This window comes from Charadrius vociferus, unplaced genomic scaffold (assembly GCF_000708025.1).
Source record: "Charadrius vociferus isolate BGI_N301 unplaced genomic scaffold, ASM70802v2 scaffold311, whole genome shotgun sequence".
In the NCBI taxonomy this organism is placed as follows: domain Eukaryota; kingdom Metazoa; phylum Chordata; class Aves; order Charadriiformes; family Charadriidae; genus Charadrius; species Charadrius vociferus.
Genome location: NW_009646965.1, coordinates 1,943,736 through 1,967,454, shown reverse-complemented (window position 1 = coordinate 1,967,454; position 23,719 = coordinate 1,943,736). Strand labels below are relative to the sequence as shown.

The following is a 23,719-nucleotide window of genomic DNA, read 5'->3' as shown; positions in this document are numbered from 1 at the left end:
GGCTTCGTAAGTGACCGGGAGCGGGCGGGGCCGTGGGCCGTCCGCGTCCCCTGCGGCCTGGCCCCTCGCCCTGCCCGGGGGCGCCGCGGGCCCGTCCTCGCTCGGCCGAGGGGACAGCGCTGACCTCCAGGCGGCGGGGAGGTTGTGAGCCGCGTTCTGTGAGGGGAGAGCCTCGTCTTTGCATAACGGAGCGCACCGAATCGGTTCAAACCCGCCCCCGAGCCGCTGTCGGTGCCTGTGGCGAGGGGAAGAGAGAGGAGTTTGTCAGGGTAATAGAGCCGGCATGAAGTAACCTCACCGTGTTCGTTGTCGTTTGAGGTTTTGATTTCGCTTGGGCTTTTTTTTTTTTGACTGACTGGGTGAGAAGCGTTATGAGTTTTCATGTAATTGTCTGTATTGGGCGGTTTGGTCACTTTTATGTAACTTTCCTTGCAGCTGCATAATGGCAGAAGCCACAGTCTCTCCCCTGAAGCACTTTGTGCTGGCTAAAAAGACAATCACTGCTATCTTCGACCAACTGCTGGACTACGTCACTGAAGGAGCAACTTTTGTGGAAGGTTAGCTTTCCCCTTAAACACAAGGGCCGTATCCGCTGCTTTGAATATGTTTTACGGCAGCACAACGTACATGATGGTACATATCGGTATGCTGTTTGTGTAAACATATGCCTTCAGAAATAGTCATTCTTTTCATTTGACGTTGTTTTTTTCAACTTAGGCTAGCAGGAATTGGTTACATATATGAAAAGCTGATGGCATTGCTTGGGCTGGTAGCATACCCTCTTTTCCATGAGGGTGAAAGCTTAGCCATTCCAGCGTTTACAGTCCTGTTGTGGTTTCTTTTGCATAGAAGAAAGGACAAACAGGTTCTCCCATTATTCAGTAGGAAAGTAGATCAACATGATGTAATGCAAAGAATACACCCTCAGAAGTTGTAGCGATGTGGAGGCGCGTGTGTTGCCACATGGATTTGGTTGCTCATCATCCCAGTGAGCTCTGCAGGGAGAAGACAGCCTGGCCTAGCTAGTATATCCATGAGAGGTCCCTGTTTTCCCTTCTGAAGGAGGCAGGTGTCACAAAGAGTGGGGCAAATCAGCACAGCAGGCTGCGTTCACAGGCTTATTGAACCCAGCAGCTAGATTGTTGATCAATCTGAAATGATTTATGTCATGATTTCACAAGTGCTTGTGGTGGAGCTGTCAAATGACAAGGGCTAATATCAGTGTCCATAGTGGGGTTTTATTCGTTTTGTTTTCTTACTGCTGTGCAATTAAAATTGACACAGATATTTGTTGGCATATGAAGTACTGATAATCTGTATTTTATATCCTGGAGCATATATTCTTTATGTGATTGCTTTTGTGTTATTCTTTTTCTATGTGTAGCAACATACAGGAACCCGGAGCTTGAACATGTAGCAACAGAAGATGAACTGGCAAAAATACAGACATATAAAAATAAGTTAGCAGTCATCGGTGAGGTGCTTTCACGGAGACACATGAAAGTGGCATTTTTTGGCAGGTAATGAATGGAATTTCCAGAACTTAATTTGACATCTTGCAGGGCTTAGTGCCCTTATTTCTAATTTAAGTGCATCTGGGATAAAGAAAGTTATATTTCAGCCTTGATATTTCACAAAGTTAAAAGTTGCACACATTCACAAGCTGCGATGTGTGATAAAAATTGCTTTTGCAAAGGGCAGAAGTTCAGAGCAGGAAAAAGGATTTAACTCTCCCTCTGACATTTAGAGTAAATTTGTATACCATTGTACAGCGAGCGCTGAATTCTTTCTAGAAGTAGCAGCTAAAAATGGGTTACAGTCTATGTAACTCCTTACTATTGTGTAATAGTTAAACATCAAATCTTTATGGGTGAGGGGTAGAGGGTTAGTGTGGAGTAGGACCTTACCAAGAACTTCACTTTCTTGCAGAATCTTGGGTTGGTGAACAGTTCCTTTTAATCAACAGGGGCTTAGTTAATTTAACTACCTCTTCCTTCTGAAATAAGGACAAGATTAAGTTTCGTTATTAAAGACAGAGATTGCACTGTAAGGGTTATGTACAAGAAATAAATTTGAGAGGGTGTTTTGCACATTGTTTCACATCTTACTGTAGGAATCTTCATTTGGTTGAGATTATCATTTATGAAATTGTTTTGAGTTGCCATTGCTAGCTGTGACGAGAGTTCCCAGACAGCAATACTTTGGAACGTATTTTAAGGCGTTAGTACGGCAATGTTCCTTTTGTACCTCGTCTCATGCCTAGAAGACTCTGTCAGAAGCAGCAGTTCCTTCCTGACTGGTAAAGAAAAGATGTTTCTCTGAAGACAGTAACTTACTGAGGTGATAATTTCACAAACATTTTAAGGAGTTGATCCCTGGAATTCATCTACATTTGCTGTGAGCAGGAAGGTGGAATTGTCTGATCAGAATGTAATTCTGCCCAAAATGTTACGTGTATTTTCAGTTGGTTCTTTTCCACAGGATTGCAAGGGCTGGCACAAAGAAGAGGGCAGGCTGCCCCCTTATGTGGGACGGCATGCTGTGATTTAGCAATTGCTTTAAGTTGATCTAGGGCATCTTTCTATCCTAGGTGCTTTTTCCAGTGTAGCAAAGTTGAGCCAATGTCTTTTACAAATTTCTTACACAGATTGAAGCATACCAGCTAAGTCATACTTGCCAGTATATGTCATGCAAATGAAAATTGGTTTTCTTGGTTGCATTGATACCAAGAAAGATTTTTGGAATTGCTATTCAGATGGACTTTTCCTGCACTCCCTGCTGTTTTCTGTCAAGCTATGCTGTACTAGCTTGAAGCTATATCACCCGACACAGCTTGCAATATGTGGATCTGGTGCAATTAAACAGGGATATGTTCGGTTCAAGACAAAGGTATGAGTAATGCTGCTGTACTGTGCTTAGACTGCTTTTATTTTTGTTCCCTCTAGAACAAGCAGCGGGAAAAGTTCGGTCATTAATGCAATGCTGTGGGATAAGGTACTTCCTAGTGGGATTGGCCATACAACTAACTGCTTTCTCAGTGTGGAGGGGACAGATGGAGATAAGGCTTATCTTATGACAGAAGGATCCGATGAAAAGAAGAGTGTCAAGGTACAGTTTTTGAATGATTAACGCTACTTCTCACACTAACCATTTCTCAAAAGTTCTGTCTCTTAACAACAGTTACAGGTCTAACAAAAGTATAAGGCTAACTCATTCTGCATATGTTGAGTGATCTGTTTTTGTAAGACTAAGTTCTATTACTTGTTAAAAATTATTTAACTGCTTACACTGATATGTTAAACCTCTGAGGCAAATTTGTGATGATGCTCAGTATCACACACTCTAGCCCCGTAAGCAATACCTCTTTGTGGCTCCAGAGAAACTCCTGCCTGGGTTTCAAGGCACACCTTGTTCTTTAGATGCTGGTGAGTCTAAGAGGTTAAAAAAAAAAACAAAACCAAAAACAAAAACCAAGACAAAACCAAAACCAACCAACAACCAAAAAAAAAACCAACCCCCAAAATGCTTTCACCTATGAAAGTCTTCAAAGCCTGTCTGCACTACACCTGTAGCAGGAAATCTGAACTCTGCTAATTCTGTTCAAGATAGATCCTGTCCACGTTTGCTTGAGAACCAAATTTGACTGGTATGCAGACTTGTTTGTGGTGCATATTCATGTTTCTTTTCTCTTAATAGACAGTCAATCAGCTTGCTCATGCACTTCACATGGATAAGGATTTGAAAGCTGGCTGTCTCGTCCATGTCTTTTGGCCCAAGTCAAAGTGTGCCCTGCTGAGAGATGATTTGGTTTTAGTGGACAGGTATGTTTTCTGGTCTAGTAAATGTTTTCTTAAATAAATTAGCCATTATAATCTTTAGAAAAGAGACTGGTTTACTGATTGATTGTGTTTTGGTTGTTGTGTTGCAAAATTATTGAAAGGCACTTCTTTTTTTTTGAGAGAGAGAGTACAGAGTTTGTTCTTTTGTATATACTGCTGCCTGTCATCACCCCACTGATTTTGGCCTTGTAACAGTTGGAACAAGTGAGTGTCTTGTGACTGAGCTGAAAAAGGGACTAGCTTTTGGCTGAGGATACTTCTACATTTAAAACAACCAGTATGGAAGTCTGAATAGGGTTGTTGCAGCAACAGCTTTTGGCCCATCTCCTGTCTTCAGACACTTGAGACTGATGATGGGAAGTGTAAGCAATCTGGACTTCAGGGAGCTGGTGGGTTTGATGCACTTCTGGACTTCTGAGCTTATGCAGTTGTGCTGTCTCCTTGAGGACATGTACATAGAACAAGTACGCTGGAAGCCCAGAAGGGATCATTATGTAGATATGATATAAGGCATGATTTGATCTTCACAGTCTTGGTTGCTAAAGGTGAAACATAAAGGGAAAAAGAACCCAGCCTGAAATCTGAGAGAACAGGTATTTTCAAGAAGAAAATAATCTTTTTACTGTTAAAGAGAGCAAATTTGAACAAGCAAAAATTGAGTTATTGCAAACATGACCTAATGCTCATATTTCGCCTATTTTTTTAAATACTGGCAGGACTGTAGTTTTAGCTTCATTTTAATTTACATTTAATAAAAATCTATGCACAGCTTGCATAATTTATCGCTTTAAAGTAGCTTTATTAGTGGGAAAAATATTTTATGAACAACTGTACTTTTTGATTAAAGTCTAAAACTTGGGATACAGAGAGGGTGACCGTTCTGTGGGACTGTCTGGATTTCTGATGAACTGCCTGTCGCTTCCCTTGGCTATTATGCTCTGCAAATTTATTCTTTAGAAACTGTGTTTTGGAAGGAGTAGATGGTCAGTGAGTGAGTGACTTATAAAAGTGAAGTGGTAATTGGCTTTTGGTATCTTTGCATTAAGCTTGAGGTAAGCATCAGTTTAAAAATACAGAACTTTGTATCTTCTTACAAGGTCCTTATACAATCACAGTCTATTTTTGTCAGTTTCTAAAAATCGAATGCTCCTTTGCTGTGTAAATACAAGTTTGTGGTTTTTATTCTCAACAGCCCTGGCACAGATGTTACTACAGAACTGGACAGCTGGATTGACAAATTCTGCTTAGATGCTGACGTGTTTGTCTTGGTTGCCAATTCTGAATCAACTCTCATGAACACGGTATGATGTGCAATGATTTTATGTTAGTTCTTCATTGAAATACTCAGCAGTTCCATAACTGAAATGGCTTCTCGTAGACCTTTACTGAAGCTCGCAGGAATCATTGCACTTAGCTCTTGTGAATAGGATTTTGGGGGTGGGAGGCAAGAACCAATGTGTATCCCACACTAAGGAGAGGAGAACCAAGTTTCTTACCAGGTTCATTTACTCTGACCTGAGCATTACATTTGTCTATTCTATCCGAGTTTCTCCTTTGATAAATGGATGATGTAGTGCTTGTCTCGCTTACAGTTTGTTGATATTTGTCAGCTGAAGACACTTGTATTATCAAATAAATTAAGGCGTATTTGATATCCAGAAGTTTGGTAAAATACACAAAGTCGGTGAATGAAGTTGAATTTCCATCTTAGTCCTCATGCGTTCTTGTCTCAGAAGAGGGTGAATTCTGTTGGTGCATCTTGTGTGGAGGACAAGTGCTACAGGTTGCCCTCACTGGACTGTGTTTCTTCTTCTGAAGATGCTAGCAATAAGTGTTCATGTTGCATGGTTCTGTGCAACGTGGAGAGCTGAAGATGTTTTTAACACCTTTATTCTATAAAGCCTTGTTTCAAGAGAGAGAAGATGTCTGTATACCTTGCAGCCTAAATATTCTATGACTTGCAGAAGGAGAGCATACAAGGTGGCCAAAGGAGCTGTTGTGATACTCTAAATACAAGACCGGAGATTTGCTTTAATTTTGTAGTGATCTCCGGTTTTAACTAAACTAAGTATTGTGAATGCAGACGATATCAATATAAGGTTTCTAAGTTATTGGAAGTGGCACTACCAGAATGCAGTATAATGCTACTGAGAAATCTCTTGAAGACTTTTATTAAGCCTACTGTAGACGAATAAAATACTCCGATAGTTCTGAGCATAGTTCTGACATGCAGTGTCTGAACTTTCTAATTATTGAGGCAATTTAAAATACAATAAAGAACTGAATGTACAAAGACAGTATTTCCTTGCATTGTAGCAAATTGGAATAGTTTGATAGGAATCTGAGAAGAACATAAAATGAGTTTAAAAACATTACATTCCATATTCTGAGCCAAATCCACAAAGACTGAAATACAAGAGAGATGTGATTTGAAAAGAAAGAAGATTCTGATCTAAGGCAAAGAGAGGATATGGCACAACTATGGCTCTATCTTCTCCATTATCTCATGTGAAGGATGCTTTTTGGCTTTTAGTATGGAGGGTGTCTAGAAGTTGTTTGCGTTATGTACATATCATAGTTGGTTTGTTTTTTTTCTAATTAAAAAAAGGAAGAAGAAATAAAGATTGGGTTTTAGTCAACACGTCATTACTGTCTCCTTGTCTCCATACAATCGGGAACTGCGTGCCAGATTTCAGTTTGGTGTAATGAAGTAACAGAGAAAACATGAAATTTGATTTGGTTCTCTCATTTGCTCAGGAGAAATGAACCATTAAAAACAATCTGACTGAGACAGTAAACATGTAGGAAAGACGTATAGTCTGTACATCTACTGGAAGATTCCGCTAATTTTGTACTTGTCTGATCCTTCGCGCCCAGTCATGGAAGTGCTATTCTGCTTTTTAATGTGATTTTTGGCCAGTCTTTTTTCCTTGTCAGGCACAGCTGAAAGCTGCTAAATAGAAATAGGTTAGTCTTGCAATTTGTTTGAAGCATTGAAGTCTTGCTGAGTTTTTTTGGTTGCCATGCCTATAAATCCTCACTTAACACTGGACACCTTGTAATTATTAGAATCTGGAAATAACTAGTGTCCAGGGTATATATTGGAGGGAGAGGAAGTAGATCTTACTTGTGATTGAGGCTTTGGCTCAGTAAACAGCTCTTTTACTCTTTCTTCTTTTTAATTTTTTCAGCCTAGTAGACACAAATGAAGTTGCCTTTAACAATTATGTAACTGCTCTAAAGCATTTGTTTTTTGCTTTGCACTGTGGCAAATGGTAGTTTCCTTCTTCATCTACACAAGTTTGTCCTTCAGGTAAAGCGTATGATAACTGTGTTCTCATCCTCCTTAGGAATTATTTTTACCTCTTACCATAACAGGTTTGAGAGTATTTCTCAGCTGCTACACAACCACAGATTTTTGGCATGAACGTGATTTTTCTGATATTCCCTCATAAATTCTCTTCAGACAAAGTTTTTATTTCTGCCACAGTAATCTCGTTTACATATACGTTAGACTCCATCAATCAGGGAGTAAGTATCTCCAGTGTTGTGTCCAGAATGTGTGGTCGTGTCCTGCTGCAGATTCAAAAAGCTTGTGGCAGCACAGAGATCTCTTCTGTTTCAGCTGTGCTAACTGGGATTTACTCCATCACGACTTACCCATTATCACTATGAAAATAGCAATGATGACTGGTAGGTACAGGCAAGGAACCCAAATATGTTTTCAGGTACCTGTGTGTCTTGTTTTTAAAGTTAAAACATTCAGCAATGGCTTTTTTCCTGTGGCTCGAGCCATGCATCCTCATATAGGAAATGTAACTTGTCTGTAGTTCAGGCTGACGTTGCCTAGTTGAAGAATATAGTCAGAATGTGTTTTTCTGGGTATAGAAACCAGATTTGGCATGGAGACAGGAGCATCTTGGTAGTTCAAATCGAGAAGGCTTCGTAGTTTTAGGCAAGCATCTTACTCAAAAAACGAAATGAACAGATATGCGTTTTGTGTGTTTTTTCCTTCCTGTCTTCCCCAATAGTATTTTGTGTTGCACTGTTGCAAGCAAATTTAATAGAGGGCTAGGAGTATCAAAGGAGATGAAGCTTTGTGATACTAAGAGTGAAGGGGGGGGGGAGGGGAGATAGTGAATGACATGATAGATTTATAGAAAAATAGACTTTCTTTTCCAGTGTTTTCTGAACGGTTTGTTTTGGAAGTTTTCTTAATTTGCATTTGTACCTATTTTTAGAGGAGCTTGCTGTATCTTTGGCTTTTAGCATTGGCATCAGTTTTACATCGTGTGATGACTACTGAACTATCATAAGCCTTTTCTGTGTTAGATATCTGTGGTTTTTAACGCTAATGAATTCTTTTTAATAGGAAACTTTTTTAAAAGCTTTTTTAACTTCAGAATTTGTTACAGAAGAATGCATGACTCTGGTTTGGATGTCTGGGGAATTTTCTGTTTGTGCTTTAATTCTTAGGAAAAGCATTTTTTCCATAAAGTGAATGAACGACTCTCCAAGCCAAACATCTTCATCTTGAATAATAGATGGGATGCCTCTGCATCAGAACCAGAATATATGGAAGATGTGAGTGACTCGATGAATTCTTTTTAATAGGAAACTTTTTTAAAAGCTTTTTTAACTTCAGAATTTGTTACAGAAGAATGCATGACTCTGGTTTGGATGTCTGGGGAATTTTCTGTTTGTGCTTTAATTCTTAGGAAAAGCATTTTTTCCATAAAGTGAATGAACGACTCTCCAAGCCAAACATCTTCATCTTGAATAATAGATGGGATGCCTCTGCATCAGAACCAGAATATATGGAAGATGTGAGTGACTCGATGGCTCCTATTTGGGTTGATTTAAAAAAAATAAATATACATATATAAGGAAAAGGCCTCCACATGCATAAAAGCATGCTAAATTGCCTAGGTAATAGAGTTATTAATATGAAAACACAAGCTTTGTTTTATTAATAAAAAGATAAGTTACTTGGTCAGAAAATGGAAATAACTTATTCCTTGATCAGAGCAAAAAGCAACCTACAGTTCAAACTACAATATATGCAGGCAGGTAATAACAATGGGAAGCTTCTTTAGAACTTTTTTCTTCCAGAGCTAAGCTTGTTTTAAGTCTTCTTTGTATTACCTTTTATTCCTGTAATGGTAGTGCAGCCTGAGGCTACAGGTTATGCATATATACGTGCATAGAGTAGCTGGCAGAGTACAGTTTTAGATTGTAAGAGTTTTGTGTGCTCCTCAGGTCTTTCCAGCGGCAACTAGCTCGCAGTGTTACTTATTTCTCTGTATAAGGGGAATGAAGTGGTTACCCTAGTAACTGACTGAGATATCTGACTTACATAAATACAGACAGTTGTAGAAGAAAGTGCTGTTTTTTCCAGGGCTGTTTAAATGGTTAAAAGCAGCTGCTGCATGCATCAGTAGGATTAGAAGGCATCTGCTATCTAAGGGGTTGTTCAGCATCTGTTTCTGACTCTGACATTCTGATTTGATGATGGCTTAATTCTTGCTTTTTTCTCATGAGCTTTTTACCTTTTCCTTAGGTGCGCAGGCAGCACATGGAGCGCTGTCTGACTTTTCTAGTTGATGAGCTCAAAGTTATTGATCCTGTAGAAGCCAGGAATCGCATCTTTTTTGTTTCAGCAAAAGAAGTTCTGAGTGCCAGGAGACAGAAGGCCCAAGGAATGCCAGAGGGTGGTGTGTAGGAACTCTTGCTTTTCCTCAAACAGAAAAATACCATAAAACCTGATAAACTAAAATATTTAAGATACAATCGCTGCTGTGAGGCATTGCTCTCTCCCTTATTGTCTGTTATGTTTTGCAGGTGGAGCACTTGCTGAAGGATTTCAAACAAGATTCCAGGAATTTCAGCATTTTGAGCAGATATTTGAGGTATTTCTGATGGGCTTTTTAGACTGCCTGGTTTTTAATGCAAAGGTAGCTTTTGCTTATGTTTAGCTTAATTTTACTGAACGTAACCCATGTTAACAAGTGGAGGAGTGTAAGGTATTCAAACCATCTGACAGCTTTGCTTTGTCTGTGGGCTCTGTTCATCTGTTCTCACCTTGAATAGCAGGTAGTTCTAAGTATTATTCAGTGAGGAAAGGGACCAAAACTGGGCTCTTAGCTTGTGTTTTGAGATCTCGGTACCAATGTACCGTCTATGTAAAAAGAGACGATGCTCTTAGAAAGGAGTGTATCATAACCATAAGCTGGTGAAATATTTGTTGTATAGTAAGCCTTATTTTGCTCTGAAGTTGTAGCTTTGTAATTAAGCATTGTAATTCAGGACACAGATAGTAAGGAATTCTGTTTTGCCAATGCAAATCTAAATATTTTGCATTTTTAAAGCCAGAGTTTTGAAATTATCACCATCATCTTAGCTCTTAGCTCTGGTACTCTGAACATTAACACTGTCTTTGCATCCTTGTTGCTGTACAGAATCCATCCTTCACCCTCAGTTTATCTATATTCATAGTTAGAGTTTACAGTTTCTTCAGAAGTAAGACTGGCTAGGCCGTTGAGTAATTTCTTTGTGATAGGATGCATTTGTCTTGCTGAATTTTATAAATCTAATTAATTAAAACCATTCTCGGGTATCTTAAGGAGTCATTTTGGATATGCTTTGATGGTTTTGTGTGGTATGTATTGGCATATCTCATGCAACATGGGTCTGAACGGTGTGGCTGTAGTTTGTATACAGCAAATGCTCAAGATGGCTCTTGCATGCCTGAACCAGTAACTGATTCCTTGTTCGGTATATTTAAAAAAAAGAATCAAACTGCCTCCGAAAAGTATTTTTTCTCTCATTACAAACAAGCCCATTTGACCTTAGCAAAACCGAGTTATGTAATGATGTGTGTATATCAAAAAGGTGTTAAAATAACATCTTGATTCTGTCTTGCGTAAGCAAGAAAATGTCAGACTAAAGTTTAAATTTAATCCTTATCCACACTCTTACAATAGCCAACCAAGTTGTTGAAATGATTGGTTCAGAATACCGGCAGGGCCTGAGTCCATGAGGCACGAAATTTCTTGCTTGTCACTAGTTGCAGCCAAACGTGAGTTTTTGTTTGTAATTTTTGTGCTTAGAATTATAGTAGGAAACTTTCAACCAGTAGGAAAATAGTGGAAATTATGCTTCTAAATCAATTACTGTTCTTTAAGATATATTTTGCTATGTGCTGTACCCAAAGGTTTCTTGACAAAATCTCTTATAATTATGGTTAAGCACTCAACACTTAGGATATTTCAAGATTAACATAGATGTATGACTTATTAAATGATGTGGTGGTATGAGAGCTCAGGACATCTGTAAATTGGATGCCACAGTCTTGAGAAGCAACCATCACAAGGTCACAACCATGACAAGTTTCTTTGGCAGAGACAGGGACAACAGACGATTCTGTGACAGCACTGAATGGCCTTAAAACAACTTTTTTCTCCTTTCACATTATCTGTTTCATTTGCTGCACACCTTCCGACTCCCAACAGTGAGAGTGGATTCTGTAATGTTTTTCCCTGCTCGGACATCTTACATCCTGAAATCATAATGAGTGGCTTTGAATAGGAGTGTGATCACATCCCTTAAAAAGCATGACAACATCTGCTAAATTAAGATTGCCAAAGCAATTTAAATGTTGAGTGTCTGATGTTGCAGCACATTCAGGTTTTGTGGGCAATTTCCGAAGTTATAATGGCATTGTATTTGCTTTTAAAGCAAGGCTGATACTTAAATGGTTCGCCAGGTCTGAAATCTTCAGACGGAATACTCAGATTACTGTCACTTGAGCTGATAAAGTAACTGATGACAATAGTATGATGATGTCAGTTATGTTTACCAGCAGCAGATTATACCAGCTCATATATTAATAAAGAATATCATACATCAGGTAGAATTTGCTGTGTTCAGCCTGGGAACAAAATCCTACTTGATACCATGCTTTATGCTCTGCCAGACCAAATTCAGATGCTGTTTAGCTGTGAGTACAGCCTAAGCACTTCTGGCTAAAGCGCTTTGCATTTACTCTGTTTTCTGACAGAGGAGCTGCAAGTCCCAAGACTCTTGGATTACACTCCAGTCTGTGAAAGGGGAGGGACGAGAGCACAGATGCTTCTGTCTGTCCTCATCAAACGCTGAGCCCTTCTCTGCTTCAGTCTCTCTGTCCTGCCTTTACCTCCTTGTCCCTGTTCAGGTGTCCTGCTCGGACTTTCCAAACGTTTCTTGCACTCCTTCATCCAGTTCACATCTCTAAGCTATCTCATCACCTCATTTATAAACCAGTCCACGCATTCTGTGTTCCCACTGGCTGTATCTGCTGGTTTTGCTCTTCCTGGATTCTCTCACCCTGCTTTTGTCTTCCCTAAAATTGAATGGCTTCTTCCTCTTTTCCACAAAGACTGAGAGGAGGAACTGTTACTTCTCCAGTACTTCCACATTCCTGATAGTGTCAGATCCCTGGTGACAAAGCCTGTTCATCCCAGGACTGGTATGAGGTCAGTATAGCTAGAATCTTAAAAAAAAACCCAAACCCACATCTATAAACCACCCATCAGTGCTAGTTTGTTGTGATATGGCAAAAATTTGGACCATTTTTGAAAGGTTTCTAACTACATTTATGTAGATTTTTGTGTGAGGGCAAAAGGCATTCCAAAAATAGATATAACATGTTCTTCTGCAAAGCACAGGGTGGTTAAAGATGCTAAAAGAAAAACTGCTCCAGGCATTACTAGAAAGACTTATAAGCAGTGGTGAAATTAAGGTTTTAGAGATTCATGTGATAACTTTAAAAAGTGATGTTACTGTCCATGTCATCTGTGTTAGAACAAGGAAAAAAAGATATGCGGTCTTGAAGGAAAGGGTTGGATTAGTGGACCAGTTCTGAATTTTTATGTTGTGGAACAGCAGAAGGCAGTCAGTGTGTCTGTCTTCTGAAATTTTACAATGAGATACATAGAAATGCTGTATCAAAACAGCAAAGAAGTTCACGCACAGTACACTGTGTGCAGTAGCCCTTAGTGGGTATTCTACATAAAAACCAAACCCCACTATGCCTCAGGTTGAAGTGTTTCCCGAGTTTCTTCAGAAAACTGGTAACAGTAATGGTGTGAGGAGGTATGGAGGAGGGAGGCAAGGCAGGATAGTAATTTGGGCTGTAAACTGGAGAGAATAATGCAGCCTGAATTAGTACGCTACTGCAGAGTCCTTCCCTAACTGCACGGGAATGTAATAAACTGTGTGCTTAAAGAAGCTATACTGGAAATGGGCTGGAAGGTAACTGGTGTTGGTTATGTTGTTGAGACATACCTTTTCTCTTTGTTTTGATACTTATTCTTACAGACTAACAGCAAAACTGCTGCTGTCCTCCCCTTACCTTTCTCAGTCGTTTAACTAACCTTTGTGTTTTTCCTAGTGCTCTAACTTGGATTTTCTGATTGTGTTGTGAGTGACTGTCATCCTTTTATCTACCACGTACTAACGTTGGGAAGACTTTTTCCTCTGTGTCTAGTCTAGCTCTTACAATGTGCTGATATTTATGAAACTCTGGCCTTTCATTGCTGATTTCTAGATCTGCTTCGTCGAGGAACAGGGAATATAGTTTACTCATTTTGTTTATTTTGTTTTCATCTATTATTTTCAGGCAGATGAAATGTGTTATTACAGCATGTGCTAAGGTCATAGGCAAGTCTTTTAAAAGCAACCTAAACCTGTTTGTCCTATGAAAGGTGCATCAATAGATTGAGAACAACTTAAAAAACTCTTAGATCTGGTATAAATGAATTAGCTGCTTGCTTTCTTCCCCTCAAACACAGAAGATGTTGCTACTTTGTGGTGACTTAGTGCAGGTTGAATTCAGACAGCATTTGATTGGCTGTATAACTCAGGATGTGCGGTTGCTTGAAAAAAGTCAAAGTCTTACTTTTTGGCTTATCACAATTGATTTGCTTTTGCCCAAATTGAACATTTGTGTATCTTTGCAATCAGTGTCCTGTAATTTCTGAATTGCTGTACAATATTCAAGGTTACAGATTGATCAGAAATCGTATCTTTAGAACATTCTCTGCTCATTCATATAACACTTCGATAATCTGCAAATAAGCTAATATTTTAAGGACTACTTAAGAAATTTTTTTTTATCCTATGAGAGAATCCTTGTTTCTTATTCCTAATTATGTATTTTGTTCCTGGATGATCAGTATTGACATGAGCATGTCAAATTTTACTGACAGAACTGCTTCTTGAAACTAAGAGTATTTACTGCAAGAAAGAAAACTCAAGCTAGGCAATATTGCCAGCATTCATGTTAGACCTCTATAATTCCAAAGAGGTAGTTTGGAAAATTATCTGAAGAGCTAGATTCATGTTACATATTCATCTGAGTTTTCTTTTTTTCTTTATTAATTTATTTTAAAAGAATAAAAACCTATGCACATTACTGTGAGTAAACATGAAGGTACAGATTTGCTGCTGTTGACTCATTTGAGATTTCAGTTCTGTTGTCTTTTACTTTCTATATACTTTTTCCTCTTTTATTTCCCATTGGTTTAAGTTCGTGGTAAAATTAGCAGCATGTGCTTTCTGATAGTGAAATTCCTGAATGTGTTGGCATGGAATTGCAGTAATGTGTTGTGGCTTGGGCCCCTCGCAGGAGTGTATCTCGCAGTCAGCCGTGAAAACCAAGTTTGAACAGCACACTATCAGAGCTAAACAGATAATAGATACTGTGAAAAACATTATGGACGCCATAAACGTAGCGGCAGCAGAGAAAAGGTAGGTTGGTTGGAGGGCTGGCTGGTTTTCGTTTATCCGGATCCTCTGAGGAGCCATTTCTATGCTGGTGATTTTCTTGGGCTATTATGGACTTTAAAATACACTTTTCTTGCTTGGTAAGAAATAGAGAATTTCTCTGGTGTGTCAGTCTTACTACTCTTCACTTGCACTGCTCGCTCTTGTTCCTGGTCTGTGACTTCTGTGTAGAGATTTTGGTTTACTTCGTTATTCTTTGTTACTGACTTACAGTTACAAAGGCAGTCTGTGGGATTTCAAACCTTTTTTTCAAAAATATTTGAAATTCTAAGTTTTCCTAGCTGTATCCAGCATTTCAGAAGTGATGTTTGGGCCTGCTTTACCTCAGTTTTTTTGTTACCAGTAACACTGAGAAATAAATGGGAGGTTGTAGACACTTTAATTTGCGAGTGGTTAGAATACTGTAAGGGATGAGAAAAGCCCAACCTAACAGAAGCTTGGTCTCTGGCCCTTTCCAGATTGTGTCCTTGAATATCTTTATTCTCTCTTTACTCATGTAATCCTTTTAGTGCTGATGATAGCAGCTCATCTACTCTGATAGTTTCACATATTCTTTGAGGTTTGCATATGTATGGGTTTTTTCTGCACTTTTGTTGCTACCTTGTCTGTCTTGTACACAGTGAATTTGCTGTCATGTTTAATCCTTTCCATCCATTTCCTTTCTGTGTCTGTTAATAGTGTGTCTTTATGTTTTAACAGACTCCACTGTGCCTGTCAAACACTCATCTTCCTGAATATATCAGCTTTTACAAACTGCGTGTTTACATATTAACTTGTCTCACGTTGTCAGATGCTATGAAAACATGCTGTGAAATGTTTGAAAATAATCTTGATATTCTACTTCTTTCTGTCAATTGACCTGCCACATGCTGTGTGTGACCCCTCTTGATCTGAATTGCTGTTTGGTGTTTCTGCCCACCCTTTGAGATCTAACTGCTTTAGATTTTAAGCAATTTTTACTTAAACGATAGGTCGAGAACTTCTGAAGAGAGTTGATTGTGACAAGGTTAGTTTCTGCTGCCTCGCCTTTGCTTTGCAGGGTCATCAGACCCACGGCACTGTTAAGGGATAGTTGAGTGGTGCTGGTGAGCAGCAGTAGGACAGTTTGATCAGATTTATCCCTTTTTATAGTTACTTTTAAATGGGGATAGACTAAGCATTAAAGGCCCCTGATTTCCCCCCTCACCCCCTTTTAAATTGTAATTATGTATTAACAATTAATTAACAATTCCAACTCCAAATGCTGTTTTTGTAAATGTATCAAAGCCTGGTAATTTGAGTTATGTTTGGTCAGTGCAGCCTTTAAATGGGCCTGTAAATTTAATATCTATATTGCAGTTATTCTGAAGCAGTGCCTATGCTTCATCCAGCCAGTGTCACTTTGGATTCTTTTGGCTGCTCAGTAAACCATCAGCTTAGATGGTCTCTGCCTGGTTATGGGGCTTGTGTCATTACTGGGACAATACCTGCTGGTGATGGTGACTTCCTTTCTGCTACGTTAGAGTCCGTTCAATGGAAGAGCGAGAAGATCAAAAGGATAGATTGGACTTTGTTCGAAATCAGCTGAACATTTTGACGGAAGATACAAAGGAAAAAATCAAACGTGTTACTGAGGAAGTAGAAAATAAAGTAAGTAATGGCAATGTGAAAAATCTCCCAGATTCAAGTGTTGTCTCGTCTGTAAGGCAGCTCCTTTAGGTGCCCACCCATCTTCTGAAGTACATTTGAAATGTATAGTACGTTTCTTTTCCAGTATAAAAAAAAATGAAGAAGAAAAAAACTAAAATGGCAATCTTTTCTGACTATCAGGTAGTTGAATCATGTATTGTAACAGTTAAAGCAGTGGTCTGTTTTCACTCTGGCTGGAAAAGGTAGGAGAAACATTTTATGTATTTACCGTATTCTTCCAGGTCTCCTCTGCCATGACCGATGAGATTTGCCGACTTTCAGTCTTAGTTGATGAATTTTATTCAGATTTTCACCCTTCTCCTCAAGTACTGAAGCTCTATAAGACAGTAAGTTTTCTTGTGTGGTTTGAAGCCAGGCTCTTTGTCTTTCCTTTCATTACTATTTCTGTATTTTCATAATTTGCATAGCATTTTACGTGACACTTTATTTAAGCATTGCAGGAATTTTGCTTTCTGACATACGTATATCTCAGTTTACCTAAAACTGGAAAAGGTTAAAAATATTTTCTGCTCTTTTTTTGGAAAGAATTTAATTTTTGTTTCAACTGTCTTTTTACTGGAGTGGTTAGTGAAACTGTAATTCACTGACATCCTGATTTGTAGTCTTCACTTCCAGTAAACTGTCTTTTTACTGGAGTGGTTAGTGAGACTGTAATTCACTGACGTCCTGATGATGAAGACCTTACCTAAACAATTTTCGTTACTCCTAAAATGAAATGGATCCAAAAATAAAATGAGCTTGCAAACACCCAACACTTCATGGGTGTTGTTTGTTTGTTTGTTTTTAAGAAAAAAGAAAAAGAAAAAATGCAATTTTTATTAAACTTCTATAAATTCCTCCTCAACTTAGTACTTTAAAGGAGCGTACACCTGTAAGCGTTTGCCTCTTACGCTCAGACTTTGCTGCTAATGAGTGACTGCCATAACTCCCGCCTCTTCCAGCCTTGTTGGTCACTGGGAGTGCTGCGTTTTCAGGACAGTCTGTGCTGTCCTGGCACTGCAAAATGTCCAGAGCAGATTTCCATGGGAGTTGATGGGATCGGTGTAGTTTTGTGCAGAGCAGTGAAATTGGCCCCCATCAAATGATGACAGTAGAGGCTTTGCAGGGCAGCATGGGAGTGGTACGCCTTTCAGGGTCATGGTTTATTGAAAATACAGGCTTCTCCGTATGCCTTTTAATGATTACAGTCCAAGAGAAATCTTACCTGTGTGACTTTAATTAGGTTTTTAGTCACAGTGTGCAATTTAAAAGCATGATATTTCCATGGTAACATGTTTTTTTTTTTCCCCACTGTAAATAACAATGCGTAGTGTTTAACATATATCTGTGTGGTATAATGTAGTTGATTAGCTAAATATAAATTGATGGGCATGTATTCTTTATAAAACTTCAGGAACTGAACAAACATATAGAAGACGGTTTGGGAAAGAACCTGGCTGATCGTTGCTCCAGTGAAGTCAATCAATCAATGCATCAGTCGCAGCAGGAGATGATTGGTAAGATGAGGAAAGAGGAATGTTAAGACCTCTTGGTTAGAGGAGGACAATTTAAGAAAACCTGCTTTTAAAAGAATTTTCTTTCTGATGGTGATTTAACGTTAACACTGTAAAATGATAAGGAAAAGCCATCCTAGCTCAAGACTGAGCATCTGTCCAGCTCAGTAGCCTGATAGTCTCTGATATTAACCCGTAACAGATGCCTGGGGAGAAGGTTAATGAACCAGGGTAAATACAGTCATCCATTCCCAATTTAGGGGCTTTTGAGCCAAGATACTGCATCTGGATTAATGGCTTAAGCAAGTAGCAATGGACCTGTCCTCTGGGAACTTGGCTAATCCTTTTATAAACCCATTTAAACTTCTGGCTTCCACAACAGATATATGAAATACACTAATTGTTAGATAATGTTTCTGCAGTATAATCCTCTCCCTAGGTCCCTCCAGATTCTGAGTGCAAAACAGGATAGTGTCACACAGTATTTGTGCACTCCCTTTTTTCCTTTTTTTTAATAAGTAGTAACTTTATTGCATATCCAACTCTCTCTTGTGATCTGTTTCTGGTAGTAAAAGATTCAGAGCAAAATCATGGAATTGCATGAAGCCTTCTGTCATCTTATGCAACAATGTTGCCTTTTCTGTATGTGGCACCACAGAATTGCTGGATAAACCGCTTTTCCTTAGTCCATCGTTATCTTTTGACCATTGATTGAGATCTTTCAGTTTGCCGTTTTTTTCCAGCAGTGCTTTCTCTATGAGTTCATTCTGTGTGATTGTTTTCTTTTATCAGAGCAATAAATTGCCTAATCTCTTAGAATCAATACTGCTAAAATACCCACTGATTTTACAAATAAATAAATAAATTGGTTCGTTTAGATTCTCTTAGTTTACAAAGCTGGTCAGCAGTGCAAGGGTGCTACTCGCGAATATGCTGTAAAGCTTTTGATGTTAACTCATCTTTACTATTCTGTTTTCTTTCTAGAAAATCTGAAACCATTGTTGCCTTCTGGTGCTCAGAATCAGCTCCACTTGCTAATTCCATGCAGGAGGTTTGACCTTAGCTATGATCTAAACTGTCATAGTCTGTGTGCGGATTTTCAAGAGGATATCATGTTCCACTTTTCCTTGGGATGGACGTCGCTTGTAAACCGTTTCTTGGGTCCTAAACAAGCTCAGAGGGTACTATTGGGACTAGCAGATCCAAACTTACAAGTGAGTGCTGGATTAGCCTGGCATTTGAAGTGTCTTATTTCACCCTGATGAGAATATATTGATTTTTTACTGTATTTTCCTGTACTATTTACATGCTTCCTGCTACTTCACCTAGTCCCTTTGTGTGAAATGTTTTTGGTGAGGGTTGTTTTTATTGGATTATATTCAGGGTGAGAATGGAACAAAAAACCTTTCCTAAACTTTCTGCAGCTGTTACATGAGTGTTATTTTCCTTTGGATTGAACCCTTGGGTAACCTTTTCATTTGTAACTTCTGGATCCTTACGGCTGAGCCAGTCCTACGTGGAACCCTTATTCTAACCCAGTCCCCCACTGGGCAAGGCACCGTCAAAACCTCCACCGCTTATCAGGAGTGTTGTTCAGACTTCTGCGCTGAAAAGTTTCTTTTAAGTAAATCAAACCCTGAATATATGAAAATAAAATAAAACCTGTCTGCTTTGTAGTTCCTTAATGCTTTTTATTCAGGCTGCCATATTCCACTCTTCTAGATCCCTCGTCCTTTAGCTACCACCCCATCCGCTGCCAGCCTTCCTGCCATAACTCCAGAGAACTCGCCGCACGATGATTTTATGGTTCCTTTGGTAATGAGTTTAGCTTCACTGACATCACGGACCTCTATGAGCATCATCATTGTTGGCGGAGTGGCAAGTAGTATTAGCATCATGCACTGTACTAAAAGTGGTGGCAAAGATTAAGCTGGTCTGTCTTGTTTTGGGGTGCAACGTGAAGCTTGTAACAGACTGTTTAACACAGGGCTGGACGAGCGTGTGTAGTATGCTGGATACCTGTGGTCAGTGCGTAGGGGGAAAATCAGCCTAGTTTACTCTGAGCATAGTTGGGCATATTCTCTATGTCGTATGTCTGTGTTTTGTTTCTGAATTAAAGGATGATTTGATGGTGCCTCATACAGTTTGGATTTAGTGGGAGCCTTGCTTTCTCCTTCCTCCTTCATTAAAAAGCAGGCAGGCTTCTCGTATTCTCCGTGCCACTGGGGTACCTGCTCATTTGAATGTAGCTGTACTGCTCTGCAGTAACAATATTGATATAATATATTTTCTTAAACTAATCTTGTGAAAGGGCCATGAAGATGATGAAAAAAAAAAAAAAAAGGGTGGAATTAGATTTTATTCTGTAGGGCAATTTACTGAAGCTAATGAAGAATCCTCTTTTTCAGATTTGGAGAACAGTAGGCTGGAAACTCATCTCTATTTCCTTAAGTATGTATGGGCTGTTATATCTTTATGAGAGACTAACCTGGACCACTAAAGCAAAGGAGAGAGCCTTTAAACAGCAGTTTGTGAACTATGCTACTGAAAAGCTGCAGATGATCGTCAGTCTGACCAGTGCTAATTGCAGCCATCAGGTGCAACAGTAAGTACCAGGCTGGTGTTTCCCCTCGCTAGGGTAGGATAGGAAATCCATCCGTGTCTGTGCAGTACTGTGGTGTCCTGGGAGTGGGGACCGGCTGTACGTGGTGTGGGAAGGCAGCTTTAGTGTCCCTCGCCGTTTATTATGAGGGAGTTTTTAAAGAGTTCGAAGTTACCGCCTAAAAAGGCCGATACAGTTGTCTCAGTGCAATAGTTAGGCTTAAGATGTAGACTGTCTTTGTCCAGCAGTGTGTGATGAGGGTGTGGGAGTTGGCTCAGTTCTGGCGGAGGCTGAATTGGTCTGCGTTAAGGTTGGCATTGAGTCTGTCCCGAGTCAGTGTCACGGTGAGCATTTGTTCTGCCTCGAGGGTTGGTTCGGGCGAGCGCTGAGCAGCCAGTCCTGGCTCTTCTGCACCGCAGAAGAGGAACTTAAGAGCCTTTATGAATGGTTTCATTTTTGTGTGTATCTCTTTCCCAAATACTTTTCTACCTGTCTCTGCAAAGTAATGTCTGGGTGATTATCTCCCTTAGCCTCTCCTGTTGAAACAGTTTGTTTTGATTAAAGTATAATTTCAGAAAATTAGGCCTGCTAAATGAGACCTCTAACCACCAGCGTGCAGAACACCTCTCCTGTGTAGCCCAGGGAATACTTTACTAATACAAAGTTCAGCTTCAGCAGAGGAAAGAGAATCATCCCCGTGTCCAGCAGCTGTGTGTCTCTGTGAGGACATGGAAGAGCTGGACCCAAACCAATGCTCCAGTGAGGTGAAGTAGAGGGGAGAGGAGACATCTCCTCTCCCATGGGAGAGCCTGGTTGCTGGCCCGGGGTGGTAACTGGGTTTTTTTTTTTTCCTTTATGTAAGAAGGAGTCTTGGAACTCAGGTGGGGAGCGTGTGACTTGAGGAGGGAAGTAGGATGAGGTGCCCAGCAAGTGTGGGGCACTCCTCACCCTGCCAAGGGCTCGTGTTCCCCGTGAGCAGGCGCTTAGCGTGGCACAGGGCGCTGCACGAGTGGGCACGTGTTACCGCCAGAGTCCCCATCTCAGGCTTGTACCTACTGATGCTCAATGAAAAATTGCCGGACGTGATGGCAGAGACTGAGGTGCATTTTGTATGTTTAAAGTTTCTTTTTTAATTTAAAAAATTAGTAATTCTGCTTTCTGCTGTTCTGTAATCCCTTAACAGCTGGAGACTTTCATTGCTGTGTTCTACTGCACACGGCGATGCCATGTGATATTTTTTTAATTTTTTTTTTCTTCTTAATTTTTTATTGGTAGCACGGACTTCTGTGAACCATGATTACAAACTTATTTTCCCTTTAGGGAAATGGCCACTACCTTTGCTCGGCTCTGTCAGCAGGTGGATATTACCGAGAAGAACCTGGAAGAAGAGATTGCGAGGCTTTCCAAAGAAATAGATCAGCTGGAGAATGTGCAGAGCAACTCCAAGCAGCTAAGGTAAGTGTGGCTGGGACTGGCCAGCAGCACGTTCAGTGAGATTGGTGCTTGCTGTTACTTTCAAGCTGAAATGAAGTAGGCACAGGTGCAGAGGGTACGCAGCAATACCTATTTTCTTTACTTGTAACGGAACAGCTCTGGTTTAGTTAAATAAATGTGTGCTTCTACATAGGTGAATGAGCAAAGCTCCAAAAATATTGTTTCTTAGATCACCCTTACCTCTGTCTCCCTTGTGGGGGAGAGATGGCTTTCACAAGAGGTAAATTAAGGTGGCACCTTCCCAAAGAACCCCTCAGAGAACACGATAGCAGTTGTGCTGCGAGTCATTGCTGCAGTATTGTTTTTCTCTAAGAACCAGAAGTAGGTGTTTACAGAAGAAAAACTTCCAGCGATTGGTGGATTTGGGACTTAGGAGCAGCCTCAACCTTAGTTTGATGTTCTCTTCCCCCTGCTGGAAGCCTCCCTGGCTGTGCGCCGCCTCCTAGGCCTCAGCGTTCAGGAGCGCAGTCGGACAAGGTCTGGCCCCGCAGTGCGCAGCCCGTGGCGTGCTGCGCTGCACGAAGGGCCGGTGTGAGGAGCCCTGCTCAGCGCCTGGCTTGCGACTGCAGAACCTCGCCCAAGTTAAATGCTGAAAGGAAAGGGCAGAACCAGGGAAGTCCCAGATGGAGCTGGAAACGTGGGCAGATGGCTGGTGGCCTTCTGCTGCCTGGTTGGGTCCTGCACTTGTGACATCCAAGGCTCTGACCAGAGCACACGTTTAGGTTTTCTTGGTGGGTTTCAGGAATAGAGGAATCGAAATTGAAACGCTGATGTTGATTTCAGGAATAGAGGAATCGAAATTAAAACACTCGTGTTGATTTTGCCTTCTTTGTGATGGGACTGCATTGAAGTAAATCCATTGCTTTTGTTTGTTTTACAGAAATAAAGCCATTCACCTTGAGAACGAACTAGATCGCTTTACAAAGCATTTTCTTCAAAAGACTAAATAAAACATCGTTGCTAACTTTCCTGGTGATCCTTTGTAGGACAAAGTAGACATTTTACAGATTATGCTTCTCCTCTGTGGAGTCACATGAAATGATATATATTTTAAACATTACTTTGATTACAGTTGTTAATTATTGTAAAACTTGATTTGGACTCAGACGGTGAATCAAACTGAAGAGGTGTGGTACTCTGAGTGTTATGTTTGTGTTGGAGATTTTGAGTTTAAAATGATCTTTAAACACTAAAATTCTTTGGGCACTTGACAATAAAAATCCAACTCCTTATTGGTTTTCATCAGTATTTAGCAGTGGCAAGTCTCGCTTCCTGGCATCCAGGAGCTTATGCAGGGAGAGAGAGCTTATCACAGTTACCACTGTCTCCTGTTCTCAGTTGCTTAGGAATTAGTCAGGGATGGAGGATGCTGCTTTTTGCGTGTGTGTTTTTGTTTAAAGAAGGGAAGTATAAACTCGAGCACGGGGAAAGGGCTCTTGACTGTTTTGAAAGCAAGTGAAATCGGGTTGGGCAGCAGTTCCTCTTCCTCAAAGGGAAGTGAAAGATGATAGTAAACTGCAGAGCATTCACTAATGAAATGCAGTGGGCTCTAGTTTCCCCTCTGGCTACCACATTCAGACAAGGTGTTGTTGATTGAGTAAAAATAAACTTATTGCAACAAGCTTATCAGATTTCTCACAGTTGGTGAAGTGGTGCAGTGGTCACCTGCCCGTGAGCTGCTGGAGCCCGGGTTCAGGTGATCTGCAGGTGTGTGCAGAAGGTGCTGCGCGGGTGGGCTGCACTGTTCTCGCAGCCTGTGGAGCAGCTGCAGAACCGCT

The 23,719-nt window shown here is 40.2% G+C and overlaps 1 protein-coding gene across 1 annotated transcript; it reads left to right on the top strand.

The window, feature by feature from the left end:
- Positions 1 to 440: 440 nt before the first annotated feature.
- On the top strand, positions 441 to 23,586 carry MFN1 (mitofusin 1). The gene is made up of 17 exons (XM_009895313.1): positions 441 to 557; positions 1,385 to 1,520; positions 2,946 to 3,108; positions 3,697 to 3,821; positions 5,032 to 5,140; positions 8,316 to 8,423; positions 9,400 to 9,553; positions 9,681 to 9,748; positions 14,506 to 14,627; positions 16,166 to 16,292; positions 16,574 to 16,678; positions 17,746 to 17,848; positions 18,830 to 19,059; positions 19,568 to 19,723; positions 20,254 to 20,450; positions 21,768 to 21,902; positions 22,822 to 23,586. Exons 1-17 carry the CDS (start codon positions 443 to 445, stop codon positions 22,889 to 22,891), a joined length of 2,223 nt encoding a protein of 740 aa, XP_009893615.1. The 5' UTR covers positions 441 to 442; the 3' UTR covers positions 22,892 to 23,586.
- Positions 23,587 to 23,719: the final 133 nt, after the last annotated feature.

Excerpts from the sequence above, each read along its gene's own strand:
- MFN1 (XM_009895313.1), top strand. The coding sequence starts at position 443 with ATGGCAGAAGCCACAGTCTCTCCCCTGAAGCACTTTGTGCTGGCTAAA. Across the intron at positions 8,424-9,399 it reads AACCAGAATATATGGAAGAT|GTGCGCAGGCAGCACATGGA; the intron begins GTGAGTGACTCG and ends CCTTTTCCTTAG. Across the intron at positions 9,554-9,680 it reads CCAAGGAATGCCAGAGGGTG|GTGGAGCACTTGCTGAAGGA; the intron begins GTGTGTAGGAAC and ends TATGTTTTGCAG.